The sequence below is a fragment of the Ahaetulla prasina genome, chromosome 6 (assembly GCF_028640845.1).
Source record: "Ahaetulla prasina isolate Xishuangbanna chromosome 6, ASM2864084v1, whole genome shotgun sequence".
Lineage (NCBI taxonomy): Eukaryota > Metazoa > Chordata > Lepidosauria > Squamata > Colubridae > Ahaetulla > Ahaetulla prasina.
This window is the reverse complement of record NC_080544.1, coordinates 69,735,683-69,758,988: the sequence shown is the minus strand read 5'-3', so window position 1 is coordinate 69,758,988 and position 23,306 is coordinate 69,735,683. Positions and strand designations below refer to the sequence as shown.

General features: G+C 37.1%; 2 protein-coding genes across 7 annotated transcripts in view; both read right to left on the bottom strand.

Annotated features, from left to right (window-relative positions):
• The window catches only part of UBXN7 (UBX domain protein 7), a 40,706-nt gene extending 32,006 nt beyond the window's left edge, over positions 1-8,700 (bottom strand). For 2 of the 5 annotated variants that reach the window (XM_058188092.1, XM_058188094.1), the window contains exons 1-3: positions 8,571-8,700; positions 5,113-5,260; positions 3,058-3,125 (exon numbers count right to left, since the gene is read on the bottom strand). In XM_058188092.1, the coding sequence (XP_058044075.1) occupies positions 3,058-3,125; positions 5,113-5,260; positions 8,571-8,643 (289 nt within the window). In that variant the 5' untranslated portion in view covers positions 8,644-8,700. The other 3 variants (XM_058188093.1, XM_058188091.1, XM_058188095.1) reach the window with 3 other exon arrangements.
• A 1,552-nt stretch (positions 8,701-10,252) lies between these two features.
• RNF168 (ring finger protein 168) lies at positions 10,253-23,052 on the bottom strand. Of its 2 annotated transcripts, none has more exons than XM_058188802.1 (7): positions 22,781-23,052; positions 21,213-21,559; positions 20,649-20,725; positions 20,240-20,416; positions 18,604-18,710; positions 12,593-12,680; positions 10,253-12,291 (listed from the first exon to the last, which is right to left on the bottom strand). In XM_058188802.1, exons 2-7 carry the CDS (start codon positions 21,511-21,513, stop codon positions 11,257-11,259), a joined length of 1,785 nt encoding a protein of 594 aa, XP_058044785.1. In that variant the 5' UTR covers positions 21,514-21,559; positions 22,781-23,052; the 3' UTR covers positions 10,253-11,256. The 2 variants fall into 2 exon arrangements, with proteins under 2 accessions (XP_058044785.1, XP_058044786.1); XM_058188803.1 differs by lacking the exon at positions 22,781-23,052 and adding an exon at positions 22,429-22,563.
• Between the last annotated feature and the right edge of the window lie 254 nt (positions 23,053-23,306).

Below are 23,306 nucleotides of genomic sequence, written 5' to 3'. Positions count from 1 at the left end.
CTTTTTTCTGCCTCTGAAAGCCTCCAAAACAGAACTTCAGGAAAAAAAGCTTCTGAAGCTCTGTTTGGGAGCTTCTTTTCTGAAGCTCTATCTGAGGGCTTTTTTTCTGAAGCTCTGTTTGGGGCTTTTTTTCTAAGCTCCGGAAAGCTCCGTTTGGGGCTTTTTTTCTGAAGCTCTGTTTGGGGCTTTTTTTCTAAGCTCCGGAAAGCTCCGTTTGGGGCTTTTTTTCTGAAGCTCCATTTCTGATGCTTTTTTCAGCCTCTGAAATCTCCGTTTGAGAACCTGGGCAGGGCCACATTCGGAGTATAAGACGCACCCAGATTTTCACCCTCTTTTTTGGGGGAAAAAGGTGCGTCTTATACTCCGAAAAATACGGTAAGTTGGTCATTGCAAATGTTATTGAAAGTTAATGATTAGACACTGGGTGACCCTTTTTGTATCTCATCTGTAATGATTTGAAAACGGAGGGAAATCAGTTGGGCTGTTACAGGATAAAGGAAGTTATCAGTAGCAAACGTTATCTTCTTATAGAGTAATTGTGAATCCAGGTGCCACGCAGTTGGGAAGAGCTCCCCAGGCACCAAGGAGACTGCACATTGAAAAAATCCCTGTTTTGTCTCTGTGGCCAACTAACAAACATAATTTATGACAGCTTGAGATTAGAATCCATTCTAACACAAAGAATATTCTTTCTTTAATCTGAGGCTCATCATGAGGCAATTAAGTGACTGCATGAAAATTCCATTACGACCTAATAGTTTGATACAGAAGTATTTAGTATTAGTATTTATTGGATTTTTATACCGCCCTTCTCCCGAAGGACTCAGGGCGGTTCACAGCCACAATAAAAAACAATGACAATATACAGATAAAAACAAAGATTAAAAAACTTATTATATGTTTGGCAAAAATTTAAAACAGTATACCGTTAAAAAAACCCTAAAATTTATATCAAATATGAATATTAAAATTAAACTCTTTAAAATTATAAAATTTAAAATTACTAAGCCAGTCCCGCACAAATAAACAAATACGTCTTCAGCTCGTGGTGAAAGGTCCGAAGGTCAGGCAGTTGACGCAATCCAGGGAGAAGTTCGTTCCAGAGGTTAGGAGCCCCCACAGAGAAGGACCTTCCCCTGGGGGCTGCCAGCCGACATTGCTTGGCGGACGGCACCCTGAGAAGCCCCTCTCTGTGTGAGCGTACAGGTCGGTGGGAGGTGTTCGGTAGCAGAAGGCGGTCCCGTAAATACCCTGGCCCTAAGCCATGGAGCGCTTTAAAGGTAGTGACCAAAACCTTAAAATGCACCCGAGAGACCACAGGCAGCCAGTGCAGTCTGCACAGGAGTGGTGTTACATGGGAGCCACGTGTGGCTTCCTCTATCACCCGTGCAGCTGCATTCTGAACTAACTGGAGCCTCCGGGTGCTCTTCAAGGGGAGCCCCATGTAGAGAGCATTGCAATAATCCAGGCGGGAGGTAACAAGAGCGTGAGTGACCGTGCATAGGGCATCCCGGTCAAGGAAGGGGCGCAACTGGCGAATCAGGCAGACCTGATAAAAAGCTCTCCTGGAGACGGCCGTCAAATGATCTTCAAACGACAGCCATCCATCCATCCATCCATCCAGGAGAACGCCCAAGTTGCGCACCCTTTCCATTGGGGCCAATGATTCGCCCCCAACCTGTGGGTACCGGGGTGCCGGCATCCACAGCCACTCTGTCTTGGAGGGATTGAGCTTGAGCCTGTTTCTCCCCATCCAGACCCGTACGGCTTCCAGGCACCGGGATAGTATTTCGATAGCTTCGTTGGGGTGGCCTGGGGTGGAAAAGTACAGCTGCATATCGTCAGCGTACAGTTGGTACTTCACCCCAAAGCCACTGATGATCTCACCCAGCGGCTTCATATAGATGTTGAATAGGACAGGCGAGAGAATCGACCCTTGCGGCACCCCACAAGTGAGGCGCCTTGCGGTTGATCTCTGCACCCGTCAACACCGTCTGCGACCGGTCAGAGAGATAGGAGGAGAACCACCGGTAAATGGTGCCTCCCACTCCCAAACTCCCCAACCGGTGCAGCAAGATACCATGGTCGATGGTATCAAAAGCCGCTGAGAGGTCTAATAGGACCAGGGCAGAGGAACACCCCCTGTCCCTGGCCCTCCAGAGATCATCCACCAACGCGACCAAAGCCGTCTCTGTACTATATTCGGGCCGGAAGCCGGACTGGAACGGGTCTAGATAGACAGCTTCATCCAGGTGTTGGAAGCAGTCCAGAAGACAGGACTGCTTCAACAAACAAACAAAACCTATCTATGTACTTAAAGAGTGGTGATGGTGGAGGAGATATGCAACCACCAATGGTGAGCATGAATGAATGAGGCATAATGAATTTGTGATGCTTTTGAAAAAGGATGTATAATCATTCTATCTGACTTGCTATTACCATGCACTCCTGAAAAGAATAAACCAAAGATATCTGTCTCTTTCCTACTCACTCTGGTGGAAAGATGCCAGCAAAGACTTTTTATCCCCATGCTTTCTGTATTAATAGAGCATTCCATGTGTCACAGATTATACATATCAGGAGATCCCTGTTCAAAACATATAATTATAAATTCCATTCTATTATGACATGGTATTTTGTGTCTGACTGCATGATGATATAACCTATTGCTTTGTCATAATCTAGTGTAGCATAATCAGAAATATTTTTTAAAAAATAAATCTAAGAGCCACATGATAATAAACACTAAAACATTGTTATTTACAAATCTACAGAAAAATCTACTGTACATAATTAAACAGAAATATTTAACTTCCTAAACAGAATCTTATTAGGAATTACTACTACAGTGATATTAATACTCCTCTACCTCAGTTTCTTATTTACAAAATAAAAACAGTAACAAACTAATAAAAATAATGTCAGACTATTTTAGTGGGTATAAAAAAAAGTTGATTGTTATACATATTTTTCAGTATAGAAGATCTCACCATCTCCATTGTAAGGATAATGTAGAATTTCTGTTCATTCAAATGTAAACATAAAAAAGCAGCTTACCACCAAATAAGGGTTCGGGTTCTACCAGAATTTCTTGTTTTTGAGGAATAGGTGCCCTCACTTCATCTCTACGAAGACAAAAAGTATATAATAGCTTGAAAATGTCAGTATTACTTGGGCAAGAAGAAAATTTGTTCTTCAAATCTATATTGGAAGCATGCATTGGAGTTCAAACTATTACCAGGAACAAGAAAAAAATGTTTGGAAATTGCTCTTGTGATTACACAGAAGAAAAAAGTGCTCAAATGCCTGGACCTAGTCTTTACCATTTTATGTAGGAACAAGACAAAATTCCTGACATCTTTGCATTTTAATAAATCTTTAATAAAAAGGTAAGGGAAAAATCAACCTGGCTACAATTACTTGCAAAATATTAAAATTACTGTATTTTTCGGAGTATAAGACACACTCCCCCCCGCAAGCCATTTTTGGCCTCCTGAAGCCTCGCCCCCTTGTACCCTTTTTGTGAAAAATGGTTTCATTTTTCACAAAAACAGGGTGCATAGAGGGTTTGGGGGCCTGCAGAGTACTCCTGGGGGTTGGGGAGGGCAAGACCCTTTTTCTTTCTTACTTACCTCTTCAAAATCTTGGTGCGTCTTATACACTGGTGTCTCTTATAGTCCGAAAAATATGGTAGTTTTTAAATTAAAACAGTATATTTTCATTGGAAAGCACATAAAGTAGCAGTAATTCCAAATGCCTCTTTCTCAATGAGCAACAAGCAATTGTTAGGAATTCCAGTGGTGTCAGCTTCATTTTTACAGTTCTCAACTAAAACTATTTTTCAATGCTTCTAGACTGGATGTATGGGGCATGATGCTCAGTGGTTAAAGACACTGAAAAGCTGACAGCCCGAGCACCGTGTGACAAGACGGTGTGACAAGACCCGAGCACCGTGTGACAAGATGTGCTGCCATTATTTGCCCCAGATATTGGACACTGCTGGCACCCTTGGCTAAGAAATGGAGATGAGCTCTGCCCCCTAGAGTCAGACACGACTGGAAAGGGGAAACCTTTACATTTTACCTTTAGACTGGTGTGAGAGCCTTTTGTATCTATTTGCAGGTACTATGCAATTGAATATTGTTTAATAGAGCAAATGAGGAAGGAGAAATTTTATGGAAACAAAATAATCGAAATAAAAGGAGACAAAATATCAATTCCGGATGGAAGTGCAGATACTGGGCAGATGGAATATTAGAATGTTATTATACAAAATATGAACTACAATCAACTGCAATGACATTGAAGGTCTAATTTCAAGATTGGCATTCGTGCAAAGGGAAAAATTGCCAATGTTTCAATATAGGTATGAAGAACATAAAATCATAAATAAGCCAAGCACAAATTAGCAAGAAAAAAAGGAAATTTATATAGAGTGCAATTCCCTAATTAAGCTTTTTATTTGTACTTCACCAGCAATTCCATAAAAATTATTTGAATAAGAAAATATTAAATAAACTATTTAGTATTCCATGCCTTGTTCTGAAGCCCTCCCACCCAAAAAAGACCCAATAAAATCTATTTCCTATAAGAATTTGTGAAACTGAAGCTTTAGCACTTTCTCCAAAACTTTCCCAAGAGAGGAGAATTTTGGAGTTCAGCCAGTAGCTGTATCACATGACTGGATCAAGAAATTATCATTTTAGAAGGGGACACACTACTGTTTCCTTCAAGACTAAAGGCAATAATCTTGTCTGCAGTAAAGAATCATGTACCTCTCAGATCCATCCACACATATCCCACATAAATCGGTTAAGTGGGGAATAGCAGAATTTATGCTGCAGGTTTATTTTGTTCCTTAGTTTCTGGAAATTCAAAAGAATCCAGATAAACTAGATAGGTGTTGCCTGAATCATTATGCTAGAATAATTATATTGTTCTCTGTTAATTTTGTTAATTGATAGTCCTTTAAAAGTTTTGATTAAATAGCTACCCAGAGCAACAATAGAAGCATCTGTATAAGAAAAACTAAGAATGTAAAAACAAAAATATCTGAAATATACGTACAAATTTCAAAGATAATTTAATTATCCTCTTTACAACACTACGTACTCTGTATGTGGTCGCAGATTTGAAACACTTGCAGTACTAGTGCTGGGTTCTTCAGCAATCCCTCCACCATCAAGGAACATAGTGACAGCCATTTCTAGATTATTGTTGCATGCTTCAAGCATATGTTTGCCTGCACTTTCACTGGCACCTATGACACAATGAAAACCGTATTAAGTTTAACAAAAGCTTTAAAAGAAAGAGAAAAATATATTAATTTAATAAAGTGAATATAATGTATTTTTACAGACTAAATAATTTTTATATATTAAAAATCAACATAATCCAGTCATCTAAATACTTTATTCTGTTTTGTTGCTTTTGTATTCCTAATGATTTCTGGAGAGATCCTACAATTTTCTTGGCAATAATATTGAGGTAGTTTGCTATCTTTTTCTGGGAAGTTTTTCAACTGGGGCGGAGAGATAGTGACTCGCCTAAGGTCACTTATTAGTTTCTGTGTCTGAGGCCAGTCTAGAACATGGGCCTTCTCAATTCTATAATCTTCCCTTTTCTGCATGCGAAGTGTGTGTGTATGTGTATAAAGTTTACCAATAATAAAACCATTTCAATACAATTTTCTTTGCCAGATTTTAGTATACTCTGTTACTATCTCCTCTCACACATCCTTTGTTAATTATAGAGGATTCAATGGAGTATTCCTATAAAATTTAGTGCAAGGAGAATCTAATCCTTTCAACCTAGAAGAACTTCTGCATTCCCAACACAACTGCAGGATTAGTTACAGACCTTTTACTGAAATGGAGGACTCTGGAATATATGCATGTCTCATATTATCTGAACTCTGAAGCAACCAGAAATACCCAAGAAGTTTGAGAAGTTTCCATCTGCTTCAAAGTTTGACAAGGCTTAAAGAATGAAAAAAGAGGTCTCAGTACAATTAAACAATCAGTAATAGCTTTAGATAATAGCTTGAAGGGGAAAGTATTAAAACTGTTGACTCTAATCCTTTGATCCAACTACCAAAAAGAAGAGTAGGCTATAATGTCTTTATAATGTAATTCAGTTGGTGGGCTACACGTCTCATAATCACTTGCCATGAACCATGCTGGCTTTGACTGATGGGAACTATAGTATAAAGCACCTGGAAAACTTAGTATTTTTATTTTTATTTTGTTTAAAAAAGCCTTCTTACATTTGGCTTTCCTTCTTTCTCAACAAAATATCACCAGAACAATTAGAAATTATTGGAAAATAATATACAAAGACTTTTACAGCTATATTAAGTTATATCTGAAAGATTAAGTATTTAACTTAATGTTATTTCCTTTTCTACAACTACTGCAGTTAAACTTAGTGTAGTACATTTTTTCTCAGAAATAATAGGATAATAGTAATACATAGAAAAAAGATTTAAACTAGAACCGAGTTGAATGCAACAGAAATAAAATAAAATAAAAGCTTCTAAAACAAAAAACATTTTTTCTGGGAATATGTTTTACAGCGTCAATAAAACTGTCCATATACAGATAGTCGACTTACAACAGTTAATTTAGTGACTGTTTGAAGTTACAACAGCACTGAAAAAAGTAAGTTATTATTGTTTTTCACACTTACAACCATTACAGCATCCCCATGGTCACGTGATCAAAAGATCAAATGTCTCATATTTATGACAGTTGCAGTGTCCGATCCCCTTTTGGAACCTTCTGATAAGCAAAGTCAATAGCAAAGCCAGCTTCACTTAACTGTGTTACTAACTTAACAACTGCAGTGATTAACTTAACAATTGTGGCAAGAAACATTGTAAAATGGGGCAAAATTCACTTAACAGATGTCTCACTTAACAACAGAAATTTTGGGCTCAATTATGGTCGTAAATCAAGGACTACCTGTAATCTTCACAGAACTCCTGTACATGTTAATTTAATAATAGATCCTACCAAGCCTAATGGAATTTCAGCTAAGTCTAGATATCATTCCAGCTTTCAGTTAGTTCAGAAAGGCTTAAATGAATGGGACGTATCTTTTCTTTTATGTACACTGAGAGCATATGCACCAAGACAAATTCCTTGTGTGTCCAATCACACTTGGCCAATAAAATTCTATTCTATTCTATTCTATTCTATTCTATTCTATTCACTAATAAGAGAAAACTAAGACCAGGATTAGTACATATTTTCTTACATAATGTATAATTAATGTTAATGAAATTCAATGGCTTTTATGTTTATTTTATTTTATTTTATTCATTTCCCGCCTTTATTTTTACAAATAACTCAAGGCGGCAAACACACACAATACTCCTTCCTCTTATTTTCCCCAACAACACTGACTACTAGTTCTGCAGTGTTTCACCAAATAATATTTTCTATTCCAACAAAGATATTGGGCACTGAATCTAGAAATTCTGCATGCACTCCAATCCTAAACTAAGCTCCTTTCTGAAATCTGCTGACTGAAGCGTTTGAACATCACTTACACTCAAGAACTCAGTCAAGAAAATATGTTTCTGGCAAGCATCATATCACATTTTTAATAAATTGAATAGGCTTTTTAAAAGATTAGGTAGCTCCCCAGAGCATTTGTCCATGCTGGGCTTGTAATCCTTACTGGATGAAGCTTCTTTTTTCAGAGGCACCACTTTTGATTAAAGAGCAAACCAGAAAGGACAGTCAGTCATATTCTGCTTTTAATTGTAGAACGGATTAGACATTTGACATTGATCAGTTGCTGTTCGAAACAGAATATTAGATATTATTGATCCTCCTTCATCCCTCAAGAGAATTGTTTCTCCTCACTCCCAACCATAGTTTTCTAGTATAGTAATATTCATACTTTGGGACCTTCATATAGTCAGAACGGAAGTTAAATAGAAACGCAAAAATACCTCAGCAATATTTTACTTTTACAATACAAATGCCCGAGGCCAGAACGTTCTCACCGGCCCTTTAAAAAGGAATTCGCCTCGACTTATTTATTACATCTGCTGATCACTATTTTTCCGACTACATTTACATTACAGACACCAGGTAAGGCGGACGACGATCCTTTTTTGTCTCGCGCAGTTTGAGAATGCAATAGGCTGGTATTTCGAGGGATGGAGCTACCATCTGTTTCCTCGTCTACCATAAACACAGCCAGCAAAGCACCAGTCTGGTTCTTCCTGGAAAATGTCACACTGCGGTCCCCAAAGCGAAGGAGAGAGCTGGTCTTATTTCACCCTTGCCTCCACAAAAGAATCTCTGTACAATTCCTTCCAAGCATTCCCTCCTCGGAGTTCTCTCTTTTTCGGTTGGCTCCATTGCGTTTCTTTTTCGGCGCCACATTGGCTTCTTGTCCCCCATCCCCGCGCCGGCCTACCGGAGCCCCTTCCCCTTTATCTCCCGCCAACTCGCTTCAAGACAACGTTTCGGACCCCGGGCCACCTGCCCCTTCCCCCATTTAGCTGCACCGGACTCAAACCACTTAAACCTATCCCGTGTTTTCGCGCGCCTCACCCGTGATGGCGGTGAATTGCTGAATTAACCCTTTCATCACTGAGGCGGCAGCAGAGCCCCCGGGCGCCGCCATCTTGCCGCCTCTATCACCGAACAACACTCGCCACCTGCCGGTCCTAGTGCGCAGGCGCAGATTTACCGCGCCCCAATTCTCTTGCGCGCTTTCAATTTCAATATCAAGCGTAATAACGTAAAGAAGGAAAAGGCGTGTCGTCCTTCTCGAAATGGTATCGGAGACTTCAATTGCTGCCCTCTAGTGGCCGGAGGAATTGCGTTCTGGCGCTTGACAATTGCCTCAAGTCAGTTAAATCCAATAAACCTAAACCAAAGAAACAAAAGTATGTAGCGTTGGGGGGTCTTCCCAACTGCGTTCATTCGGTTTGGTGGCGAGACGTGAACTGGAGCGCAAATACGAGAACTTACTCCAGTGAAGCTACATAGAATTCTAATAAGGAAAACAGTAGTTTGCCAGTAGGAGAATATCAGGCTTACCAATAACTATTTGAAACAACTGGACCAACAACTACTACAAAAAAAAGGAGGAATTAAGAATCTATCCTACTATTAGTGTAAAAGTGAATGAGCTGCCTGAGGGAGCATTTATCTCCTCCAATCCATGGGAGAGAACCAAAGCACTTAACCACTTCAGATTAAATATTTGACATATTTATTTATTTGTCAAACACAACAGTATATATAAGTATAAGCATGAAATAAGCATACGAATTGGATACAGTCAAAGGGAACATTAGGACAGGGTTGGTAGGCACGCTGGTGCTCTTATGCACGCCCCTTACAGACCTCTTAGGAATGGGGTGAAGTCAACAGTAGATAGTCTTTGGTTAAAGCTTTGGGGATTTTGGGAAGAGACCAGTCAGGTAGTGCATTCCAGGCATTAACAACTCTGTTACTGAAGTCATATTTTCTGCAATCAAGATTGGAGCGGTTCACTTTTGCCAGTGAAAATGGGCTCCCAAGCTCTATTTTTGTCTGCCACTGCCTCCTGCAATCCTTTACCAGTGAAAATGGAGCTCTGAAGCCCATTTTCACTGGCAGAGCGCTTGGGCCACCACCAGTGCCCAACAGGAGTGATGTCAAGCTGGCCATGCCCATCCTGGCCACGCCCATCTCCCTCCCAAGGTCAAACACAACCCTGCTGTGGCCTTCAATGAAATAAGAGTTTGACACCCATTTTAGACTGTTTAAGATTCTTGTATTTTGACTTATGTATTTCCATACTGTAAGTATCTCTGGAAGCTACTTTTGCCTTGTAAAATGATCATCTCAACTTCCTGAAATTATCATTGGTAGTACTTTTTGATAATAATTGTGACTTTAAACTTTTCAAAAATATCGGGCTCTTCTGAGTAAAAAAGTGATTTCATGCTGAGAACATTATAAATTTAGACTATGGCTTTTATCCATAAGTATATTCATTCTAAGAATTAAAAATACTTACAAGAACATGCCATGATGTATGCAAGTGTTTCAAATATGATTTTAGTTTTAAAAAGATGGCCAAGAGGTTCGGACAAATTGACCAAAAACCAGAGGATTTTTAAGTATACCCGAATATTAGCTTGAAAACCAACACAATCCATTTTTTCTTCAGAATGCAATAATGGCAATAAAGAACAATTCAAAAAATGAAAACCCAAAAAAGATAAGAATACTAAATGTAATGCTTGAAAAATAATTATTTTATTCACTTATTATACTGTCACTTTTAAGTAAACCCTTCAGATTATATATCTTTGTCTGAATGATTTATTGAACCCAGCTACAAGAATTACCATTTTTATAAAGCTGAACAAAAAACAAATGAGTTGGATATTTCTAAAGAAAGGCACAATTGATTGCAACGGTAAAAAACCAGTACTTTAGCCTGTATTTTTTGTTGCTATCACCCTTTCTAAACGTTCTGAATGCTGAGATATCTTACCAAAGTTTTCAAGAATGTGGAAAACAATTCTATTTAGCCATAGATATATATCTAAACCATATATAGGCTACAATCATCAGACCCTAAATTAACCTTTCTCCCTTATCAGAGTGCTAACTCTGTTGGATGTATTTATTAGAACTATGCTTAGGAAATAATTATGACTGTTACACCTTAAATAATTGTAATGAAATAGTTATATGTAATTTTAATGACATTATATATAATCTATATATTAGAAATTACTTACAAATGAAAGTAAGTGTGATTTTCCTATTGACTGTCTTTGGTGCCTCATACTTTTACAAAATATCAAATTTAAACTTACAAAATGAATCCACTGAAAAGTTATTGTTTTCTGGTGAAACCTGTAAACCATATTACTAATGAAGCAAAAATACAATTCCAGCAAAAAGAAAAATGTGAATGTATCTTAGGCTATGAGTCTTAAAGACTGCATTTACCACCGTCTTATAGGTTCACAGACAACAATGGCATGGTTATGACAACTCAGCAAGTATCATTCAGTTCAACTTGAAATTGAAAGTAGTTGATACCATCTAAGTATTAAAGAACAGACACAAGAATTCAAAGAAAAAGGCACAGAAAAAAATGCTAGTTTCTGAAACAAGTAACATATTAATTCTGGGAACATCTAATACCAGAAGAGATAAATATTTGCCAGTTTTTCAGAATATCTTTTTCAAAATTTTCTATTAATCTACAATGGTTTTGGTGAATGTGTCAATCTGTTGCAGATTTCTTAAACATCTGGATAATCGTCCTTTGTTTGATTGGCAGCAATTCTACATTCTTTAAATCAGAGTTGAGGACACAATTCAGAACATTCCCATTTTTTTCAGATGGTTTTGTCTGGCGTTTGCTAGAGGGCCTCTCATTCTCACTGTGGGAACGTCTGTGTGTTTTGGGTTGATTTATTTTTTTCTGGCTGTTTGAAGCCTTTAAGAGTTTGCAATGTTTCCCAACAGCTGGGGATTTTCCAACTGCCGTAGATGTTGTAGGGCGCAAATGATACTCATCAGGGGAACCTTTTTTGCGATTTAGTATTTTCTGTTCTCTGTCCATTTCCTTCTGAATTTTCAAAGCCAGACATCTATCTTCTTCTTCCTGTTTATATCGTTTATAAAGCTGTTCCTCCAAATGTATCTGCTTTTGTATATCGTTTATCTCTTTCTCTTCTGTTTGTACATAGGTTCTTCTTCTTTTGTCATTCAAATATGAATCCTCTGTCCATTCAGTGGGAGATTCTTGAGATTTTCTCTTTGGAATCTCCTTACTGATCAATGAGCAACTCTGGTTTTTATTTTCAATTGGATAGCTTCCCATTACCTTTGTTTCTTCACAGGTTATATCTTTACTGTCAAACTGACTACTAGATTTCAAAGAAATAACGATTTCTTCAGTGCTGTCATTTTTGTGAAGTTTTAGCAAGCAAGTACTTTCTGTAAAATTTTTATTTCCAAAGTCATTGATACTGGAACCATGGCTCATTGAGAAAAAATCAGTTTCATCGTCCTCTCTATTAGTAACAGGTTCCTCTATTGGTTCATTTAACTGACTCCTGGAAAAAGACGACCATTCAGGGCCATGACAGTTAAACTCAGATGTAGTACATATATTTAAACGAGAACCCATAGATTCTAAAGGGAAATCTTTAGTCATTTTTCCTTCTCCGGTTGTCTCTGAAGATAGTATGGTTATATCATCTTTTATTTCTTCATCTTCCAAGGTAAAGTGAGTTTTTGCTCTAATGCTTTCCTGGAAAAAAACAAAGGTCAAAATATCCATCATGCATTTTTTTGTATAGGAAAAAACTGGATTTTTTTGATGACTATGGATCATGAAACATTGGAACTTTAAACATTTGATGGTTCTTGACTTTCAAGTAAAAGTAAAAGTTTCAGAGATTCAGAACTTTACTGTAATTTTAGATATAGTATATAGAAATTATATAATATATATAGTATCATATAGCTCTATATAGCATTAGATATATGATAGAATATATAATTTCTATCATTATATAATATTATATAGAAATGCTAATACATATACCTACCTCAGAAAGAGTGTCAATGTTTTCTTCTTTTAATTCTCCAAATAGCAATTTTGGAGGAAAGAAACCACAAGACTTTGGAGATAAATACCTTAAAACACAAAAGAAAAAGATAAAGGAAGTTTTTATATATACACATTATATTTGCCTTTGAATACAAGTTAGCATAGATCTTAATTCATTTCTCAGAAAAGTGGATATAATATAACCCTAAGACTCTATTTCTTTTCAATGGGCTAGTGCTGAATTTCTGAATATGTAATTTGGAACTATGACTTGTTCCTGCTCTGCTCTCAAAAACATTATCCAGATACAATTTAGACTTATTTTTAGTATTTTATTTTTATAATTGTTCAAACATTGTTTTGTTTTTTTATTGTTAACTGCCTAAGGCTCATTCTTGGATGAAATGATAGGATAGAAATTGAATAAATCTGACAAAAAGAATAAAGATGTTTCCAAAATGAGTTCAAGGTGCTGATGTTTAAAGCCCTAGCGAACATATTATGGATTGGAGCAGGGAACATCTCTTAAGTAAATGAGAACTTGTTATCCTAAGGTTCTAAACATTTTGCTTTTCATTGGTCAGACTTTATTCAAACCTTAATTAATTCACTAATTCAGACCTTGTCAAGCAAAGCATATAGTTGCAATGTTTATAAACAGGTTCTAGCACAACACTGTTTCCCAGAGTATAAAAGCTCAATTTTCTAATTATTATTCATTTAATTTATATCTTGTTTTTATCCTATGGCAGCTAAGGAAAAAAAGGGAACTCTGATAAAAACATTTGAAATCAATTATCTAATTCAAATAGAGCTGCCTAAACAAAAGGAAATGCTTGACCCCTTTCTTATTAGCAGATAATGATGGCTTAGTAGAAGTCATTAAGAAGTACATTTCACTAGCATATGAGCAATGCTACACTTCAGTGTTTTAGATATTATGCCATTTATTTATTTATAGAGATATATGTGGCTGCCCATCTCAAAATGTTAGCATCACTGTGTAGCTAACAACTAATATCAATAAAATGGCTAATTTAATAGTGAAAGACAATTTTACCTAGTGATTAAGGCATAGAATTAGAAGTGGGAAAGCCTATTAGTCCTGTCTTAGGCTCAGAACTCAAATGGGTAACTTTGGCCCATTCACTCTCTACCATCCCTAGAAAGACTGAGATGGCAAACCTCAAGAGTTAAAAATTTGTTGCTAAGAGTTAAAATTGACTCAACAATTACTGCAGTCCTAAATTATGATTTAATGTTACACAAAAAAGCCTGTCAGCAACTTTTTCCCATTCTGTTCCAGCAGAGCTGCAAAAAAACAGCAGCTCTGGTTTTTGCAATCACAGTGTAATGTCCCACCAGAGGCAAGAATACTCTAGACCACTGCTACACAACACTAAAAGATGCCTATCGGTCTTTACCACGTGCAGCTGTAGGACACTCTGATCATTGCATGATTCACCTTGTACCTGCTTACAGGCAAAGACTTAAAGCCATAAAACCAATAATTAAATCAGTGAAAACCTGGACGGAGGAATCAGAATTAAAGCTACAGGCATGTTTTGACTGCACTGATTGGAATATTTTTAAAGATACCTCTGCAGACCTGGATGAACTCACAGATACTGTAACATCATATGTCAGCTTCTGTGAAGACCTATGTGTACCTACAAGGAACTTGCAAATACACAGTAATAACAAACCTTGGTTTACACCTAAACTTAAGCAGCTACGACATTCCAAAGAGGAAGCCTACAGAAAAGGTGATAAAATGCTGTACAATCAGGCCAGAAATGCACTAACAAGGGAGATAAGAGCAGCAAAAAGAAGCTACTCTGAAAAGCTAAAGAATCAATTTTCAGCAAATGAACCAGCAAACATGTGGAAAACTCTTAAAAATATCACCGCTATGGCAAACCTCCTTCCCAGGCTGAAGGTAATCAACAACTGGCAGATGACCTGAATGAGTTTTACTGCAGGTTTGAAAGGAAACTACAGCCACCTATCTCCACAACCCCCATCTCAGACACACCAACAACAGCCAAGCCTCCTACAACTGACCCCATTTCATTGGGTTCACAACCCCTAGTGATCACAGAAAAGGAAGTGCAGGACCTATTTCACAGACAAAAGCCAGGAAAAGCTCCAGGCCCAGACAAGATAACTCCTTCTTGCTTAAAAGTCTGGGCTGACCAATTGGCCCCCATCTTCACCCATATTTTCAATAAATCACTAGAGATGTGCTATGTTCCTTCTTGCTTCAAACGCCTACCATCATCCCAGTGCCAAGAAGCCCACCATCAAGGAACTGAATGACTACAGACCAGTTGCTCTAACATCTGTAGTCATGAAAACCTTTGAAAGGCTAGTGCTTTCCTACCTGAAAACCATCACGAATCCGCTTTTAGACCCCTTGCAATTTGCATACCGAGCAAATAGATCAACAGATGATGCTGTTAATATGGCTCTGCACTACATCCTACAACATCTTGAGTCTCCAAAGACCTATGCAAGGGTCCTTTTTGTAGACTTTAGTCCAGCATTCAATACCATCATTCCAGACATTCTTCTAACTAAGCTAAACCAGCTACAGGTACCGGAACAGACTTGTAAGTGGATCACAAGCTTCCTAACAAACAGGAAGCAGCAGGTGAAGCTAAGCAAGATCACATCAAATACCTGTACAATTAGCACAGGGCCCCCAAGGCTGTGTGCTCTCCCACTTCTCTTCTCTCTGTATACCAATGACTGCATCTCCAATGATCCATTTGTTAAGCTACTGAAGTTCGCAGATGACACAACAGTGATTGGTCTCATTCGAGACAATGACGAATCCATATAGACGAGAGGTCGAACGACTAGCCTTGTGGTGCAACCAAAACAATCTGGAACTGAACACACTCAAAACCGTAGAAATGGTGGTAGACTTTAGGAAAACCCTTCCATACTTCCACCTCTCACAATACTTGACAACACAGTATCAACAGTAGAAACCTTCAAATTTCTGGGTTCTATCATATCGCAAGATCTCAAATGGACAGCTAACATCAAAACATCATTAAAAAGGACAACAAAGAATGTTCTTTCTGCGCCAACTCAGTAAGCTCAAACTGCCCAAGGAGCTGCTGATCCAATTCTACAGAGGAATTATTGAGTCTGTCATTTGCACCTCTATAACTGTCTGGTTCGGTTCTGCAACCCAACAAGAAAAACACAGACTTCAGAGGATAATTAGAACTGCAGAAAAAATAATTGCTACCAACTTGCCTTCCATTGGGGACCTGTATACTGCACGAATCAAGAAGAGGGCCGTGAAAATATTTGCAGATCCCTCGCATCCTGGACATAAACTGTTTCAACTCCTACCCTCAAAGCAGCTATAGAGCACTGCACACCAGAACAACTAGACACAAGAACAGTTTTTTCCCGAAGGCCATCACTCTGCTAAACAAATAATTCCCTCAACACTGTCAGACTATTTACTGAATCTGCACTACTATTAATCGTTTCATAGTTCCCATCACCAATCTCTTTCCACTTATGACTGTATGACTATAACTTGTTGCTGGCAATCCTTATGATTTATATTGATATATTATCATCAATTGTGTTGTAAATGTTGTACCTTGATGAACGTATCTTTTCTTTTATGTACACTGAGAGCATATGCACCAAGACAAATTCCTTGTGTGTCCAATCACACTTGGCCAATAAAATTCTATTCTATTCTATTCTATTCTATATCTAAACTTGAACTGTAACTAATAATGTAAACTATGATAATTGAATAGTTCTTTGCTTTATGAACATGATTAGTCTAAATTAGGTTCTATCTTCCCAAATGAAGTTTTATTAGAACTTAATTATATGGATAATCAGAATGGCTATGGAAATTCTCAGTCATCCAGGTCATGGTTGTCGCAAAGATTCTTTTTCAAAAAAGCAACTGAACTTTGTTTTCCTAAGAAAACAAAGTCTAGTTGCCTTTCCAAAAAACATCTTTGGGATATCCAGAACATATTTTATACCATACCACTTATAATCCAAGGCTTTGGTTTTTTTTAAGAAAATGTTTAAAGTATGTACTGAAATGAAAAAATTTGCTGCCTGCCAAAGATTAATGCATCTTTCTGAACCTTTTTTCAAAAACATTTTTAAAAAACTGAAATATCAGTTGTAAAAATGAAATACCTATAAACTCTTATTATGACAAATTTCTGTCCTATTTATACTATACAAATCTGCATATAGTCTCCATAATTGCTTGATTTGGTTTTGAAGTTTTGCAGCAATCAGGGACGGGCCAGGTACCGGAACAGACTTGTAAGTGGATCACAAGCTTCCTAACAAACAGGAAGCAGCAGGTGAAGCTAAGCAAGATCACATCAAATACCTGTACAATTAGCACAGGGCCCCCAAGGCTGTGTGCTCTCCCACTTCTCTTCTCTCTGTATACCAATGACTGCATCTCCAATGATCCATTTGTTAAGCTACTGAAGTTCGCAGATGACACAACAGTGATTGGTCTCATTCGAGACAATGACGAATCCATATAGACGAGAGGTCGAGCGACTAGCCTTGTGGTGCAACCAAAACAATCTGGAACTGAACACACTCAAAACCGTAGAAATGGTGGTAGACTTTAGGAAAACCCTTCCATACTTCCACCTCTCACAATACTTGACAACACAGTATCAACAGTAGAAACCTTCAAATTTCTGGGTTCTATCATATCGCAAGATCTCAAATGGACAGCTAACATCAAAACATCATTAAAAAGGACAACAAAGAATGTTCTTTCTGCGCCAACTCAGTAAGCTCAAACTGCCCAAGGAGCTGCTGATCCAATTCTACAGAGGAATTATTGAGTCTGTCATTTGCACCTCTATAACTGTCTGGTTCGGTTCTGCAACCCAACAAGAAAAACACAGACTTCAGAGGATAATTAGAACTGCAGAAAAATAATTGCTACCAACTTGCCTTCCATTGAGGACCTGTATACTGCACGAATCAAGAAGAGGGCCGTGAAAATATTTGCAGATCCCTCGCATCCTGGACATAAACTGTTTCAACTCCTACCCTCAAAGCAGCTATAGAGCACTGCACACCAGAACAACTAGACACAAGAACAGTTTTTCCCGAAGGCCATCACTCTGCTAAACAAATAATTCCCTCAACACTGTCAGACTATTTACTGAATCTGCACTACTATTAATCGTTTCATAGTTCCCATCACCAATCTCTTTCCACTTATGACTGTATGACTATAACTTGTTGCTGGCAATCCTTATGATTTATATTGATATATTATCATCAATTGTGTTGTAAATGTTGTACCTTGATGAACGTATCTTTTCTTTTATGTACACTGAGAGCATATGCACCAAGACAAATTCCTTGTGTGTCCAATCACACTTGGCCAATAAAATTCTATTCTATTCTATTCTATTCTATATCTAAACTTGAACTGTAACTAATAATGTAAACTATGATAATTGAATAGTTCTTTGCTTTATGAACATGATTAGTCTAAATTAGGTTCTATCTTCCCAAATGAAGTTTTATTAGAACTTAATTATATGGATAATCAGAATGGCTATGGAAATTCTCAGTCATCCAGGTCATGGTTGTCGCAAAGATTCTTTTTCAAAAAAGCAACTGAACTTTGTTTTCCTAAGAAAAACAAAGTCTAGTTGCCTTTTCAAAAAACATCTTTGGGATATCCAGAACATATTTTATACCATACCACTTATAATCCAAGGCTTTGGTTTTTTTTAAGAAAATGTTTAAAGTATGTACTGAAATGAAAAAATTTGCTGCCTGCCAAAGATTAATGCATCTTTCTGAACCTTTTTTCAAAAACATTTTTAAAAAACTGAAATATCAGTTGTAAAAATGAAATACCTATAAACTCTTATTATGACAAATTTCTGTCCTATTTATACTATACAAATCTGCATATAGTCTACTAATATAACTTTGACTATGTAACCGGATTTTACTTACTTCTTAATGTCTCCATAATTGCTTGATTTGGTTTTTGAAGTTTTGCAGCAATCAGGGGACGGGCCAGGTACCGGACTGCTTTTAACAGACTCTTCAGCAGATCTGTTCTTCAGTGCCAAAAAAACCAAAAACCCAAATAAAAAGTATGACTATTGTTATTTATTATTACTTTCCTGCTCTTTTAATATATAATTCAAGGCAGTGGATATACCTGATACTTCTATCGATTTTTTCCATAACAAGCCTATGAAGTTGGGTGGGCTGAGAATGGGATTGGCCCAAAGTCACCAGTTGATTTTAATACCATATTAAGCTGCTTTATCACAAAAAAATAAAATACTCCAGTGGTGATATTCACAATTCATCCTACATTTTTAGAAATTGATACATACACATTCATGTTCAACACAGAAAATTTCTTGTTGGTATCAACAGTGCTTTCCTATCTACTGTACCAGAATACTTTCATAGTGGCATCATCCACCAATTACTGTGATAGATTGTCAATTGGAAATTACATTGGCTTTTATATAATTTAATCCAGGTTTAAGAAAGGATTATATTTGTTGTACAGCAGACTATGTGCCTTTGTCTGAATGTTCATATTTTTCTTTTATATTATAATTATTTCTGGAATGGCGTGTTCTCAACTTCTAATGAATAAATAATTTAATTAGAAACAGCAATCGTAATGAAAAATAAAATAAGCAAACTCATTTATACCCCAAATAGACAGTATTAATATATCCAAACTAGATCAGCTAGGATTACATGCTAGTTATTTAAGAAGTTACTTAAATTTTTAAGATAGACAACAAACACACACGGTGTACCAAAAGTCAGACTCCATAGATCAAGAGATGATCTAAAGGAGACCTTCATGTTAAAATTTGAAACATCAGAGAAAACTGTGTCAAACGAATAATGAAGTGTTTAGAAGAAAATTACAAGCAATTCAAATATTCAGTGTAATTTTATATCATAAACTATCTATGGGGCCTGTTTTTTGATACACCCTATTCTCAGTGAGCTATAATGGTCAGGTATTGGACTGACACCCGGGAAACTAGGCTCTAATCCACCTTCAGTACAGATCCTCAGTGAGTAAATCTGGACCACTCACTCTTTCCAAGTTCCCAAAAGTGCTGCTGTGGGGAAAAAATAGGTGGGAGGACTTTATATGTCAATGTATGCTCCTAAATGAAAGGCAGGATAGAAATTTAATCAATAAATCTGCTACATATAGTAGCGAAGTGCATCTTTTAACAATCTGATAGCATTTTTTTATATTTATCTTGATTACAGAAGAAAAGTGAAAAAGCTTCCAATTAAGGATACAGTAGAATCTCTGGTCACGACCGTAATTCGTTCCATAACTTTGGTCACAAACAGATTTGGTCATGATCCGAAACTAATTTTGGAAATTGGCACTTACAAAAAAAATGGCGCGGAAGGAAAAATTGGCCCCCCCCAAAAATTGTGAATTTTTTGGTGGGAACCCGATTTGGTCAGAAGCATTCGTGACCAGAGGTTCTACTGTATTAAGTACTCTTTCAATGCTAATATTCAAAATGCCATTTAAGAAAATATGAAGATTTAACTAAGCCTATTTAGCTGTCATTTTGGTTAAACTTACCAAATTTAAACTCAGTTCTCGTGCCAACACTTCATCTAATAGCAACTGGTGTGCTATCTTTTTTTTCTTTTCTTCTGTTAACCTTTGCTCTTCTTCCTCTTCTGCTAGTAGTCTTTGAATATATTCTTCACTTGCTTTGCTCTCTTCTTGCTCAAGAGCCTGGCGTTCTGCTTCCACCTAACCCCAAAATTTATCATTATTTTTAACATTATTTTTCTTTTATAGATTGAGAATTTTCATTTTTTTTTCTTTCGATACTTCTTAAGGAAGACCATTTATATTTTGGCTTGGCTTAATGCATAGGCATTTAGTGCCCACAAACAATCTCAATCCTGGTCTTACTCAGGATTTTATGATCCCTTGCAAAACTGCTTATTATGCAAAACCCTCATTCAACTTTCTATTTTACCTTAGTGATCTCAGCTTCATATTCTTTCTTTAATTCTCCAGGCTTACTTAAGCAGTGTATTGGTTGAGGCAGGTGCACTAGTCCAGAAAAAAACCCAGAGATGAGACAAAATATGATTATCATGATCCAATTAACGATACAAGTTGCAATTTAATATTACACCTGGGGGGTTCTCTGCAATTTAATACACCTAATATATAAAAAATAAATAAAAATAAAGCCTCACTGGACATTTATCCAGGAAAAATAAAAGATTTGACATTTAACAATGGTGACTTATATTTGTATTACTGAATTATTTTAGTTTAACAAATAATTCAACAAATCTAATAACCTATATTGCACTAATCTATTTGCCCATACTCTACAAAGAAAAGTAATCTATGACCTTAGAAATGTATCACTCTCTTATCAGTTAGTTATATTCTTAGTTAAAAGAGACCACCAAGTGAATTATTAAATATCAAATTTTGTTGCTTTTTTTTCTTTAAAATTTTACAATAAACTTCTGAACACCCACCGCAGGTGTATATGTGAACCAGGCTAGTGCAATGCTTTACTTACAATAATTTTCTAGGTCGTGTCCATTAATTCTGCGTTGGCACTCTTCTGGAAAATGTTTCTTAATTTTTTCCCATAACTCCACGTTAATAAGAGTGTTATTGCGAGAGTTATATCGTGCCCAAGATGAGACACGCCGACGGCAAAAAGGGCAACACAAACTTGCTTTTTCCACAGTAAGTTGAAAACAGGCGTTACAAAGAGTATGGTGGCATGGTAGTGTGACTGGTTCCACAAAAATATCCATGCAAATATTACAATGGCAGTCAGACAAGGAGAGTGGGGTTTCTGATTCTTTTGGCATGTTCAGTCCAGGAAGGAAAATTATTCTCTTAATACATCATCAGCATCTACAAAAAACATAGCACATTATCAGTTTAAGATCAGTAAAAAGGCAGCATTAAAATTGTGTCCATTAGATCATTTTTCATACGATCTATGAATTTTACCTGATACCTAAACTTTATCACTAAAGATATAATACAATACTATTCTATGGTAAAAGCATAAAAACAAATGTATGAATTATGAGTAAGAAATGCCCTCACATATTACATTATTATTAGGCAGTACTAAAGTAGGCAAATACATTGTTTCCCAATGCAAACATACTTCCTATTCTCCTGAAGTATTTCTGAATACTTAAAACTACAGAAGTTGTAAGATATTACTTCACAATTATGTAACATAGAAATTCAATTGTATCAACTTTTTTTATAGAAAAAGACAGTTACCCGATTATTTCCATATAGTCTTTTTAAAAGCAATTTTGCCAGTGTGGTCAATACTGTATTCTAAATTGAACTGAAGTCATGTGATGCTAACTAAAATATTATTTTCAGAAAATGAACTGTTATGTGGGTGGAACTAAATTTTTAGAGAGAAATTGTGATTCACGACCGTAATTTTCATACATTCTGCTTATCTCTAACTTGAAGCTCATGTTATACACATCTAATTTCCTGGCTCAACGCTTCCTTAAAAGGTACAAGGGCAGATAAATATGTTGGCACGCAGAACCTTTAGATTCATTAATTTCTTTTTTGGTGCCACCTTGGCTTCTTTTGTCCCATTCCCGCGCCGGCCTACCGGATCCCTTTTATCTCCCGCCAACTCCCTTGAAGACAACGTTTCGGACCCCGGGCCATCTACCCTTTCCCCATTTAGCTGCATCGGACTCAAGCCTCTTAAGCTTATTCTGTGTTTTCGCGCGCCTCACCCGTAATAAGGAGTAACCCCTTCAATATTTCAACACTGAGGCGACAACAGTGGTCCTGGGCGCCGCCATCTTGCCGCCTCTAGCATGTCAATAAGACTCACGACCTGCCAGTCCTACTGCGCCGGCGCAAATTACCGCGCCACAATTCTCTTTGCGCGCTTTCAATTTCAATATCGAGCGTAATAGCGTAAAGAAGGAAAAGGCTTGTCGTCTTTCTCATATCGGAGACTTCAAATGCTGCCCTCTAGTGGCCGGAGGAATTCCGTTCTAGCGCTTGGCAATTGTCACAAGCCTGCTCTCAAAATTTTGCTTAGTTCTTCCCCTTGTCCCAAAGAGATTATTTCCCCCTTACCTTATGGGGCAGTCGCCACAAATGCAGTAAACCTAAACCGAAGAAACCCAAGTGTAGCGTCGGGTCTTCCCAACTGCGTCATTCCGTTTGATGTCGAGAGGTGAAAAACGCTGAGCGCAAATTACAGAATTTACGCGAAGCTACATTAAATTCTACTAATGTGGAAAACGACAGTTTAAAAAAGGAAGAATCGTCCCGCCTAACTATCTTGTGCAACATAGGAAAACGATCTGTATTCGAAACAACTGGATCAAGAACTACAAAAGGAAGAGGAATTAAGAACTTATCCTACTGTTAGTGTAAACGTTTATGGCCAGTGAACGAGCTGCTTGAGAGCATTTAACTCCTCCTATCTGTGGGAGACAGCCAAAACACTTAACCACTTCAGATTAAATATTTGACATATATACTCCACCAATTACATAGACTGTTTAAGATTCTTGTATTTTGACTTATATATTTCCATACTGTAAGAATCTCTGGAAGCTATTTTTACCTTGTAAAATGATCATCTCAACATCCTGAA

Excerpts from the sequence above, each read along its gene's own strand:
- RNF168 (XM_058188802.1), bottom strand. The coding sequence starts at position 21,513 with ATGCCAAAAGAATCAGAAACCCCACTCTCCTTGTCTGACTGCCATTGT. Across the intron at positions 20,726-21,212 it reads ACACGACCTAGAAAATTATT|TGCACCTGCCTCAACCAATA; the intron begins GTAAGTAAAGCA and ends TTTCTGGACTAG. Across the intron at positions 20,417-20,648 it reads ATGAAGCTGAGATCACTAAG|GTGGAAGCAGAACGCCAGGC; the intron begins GTAAAATAGAAA and ends TTTTGGGGTTAG.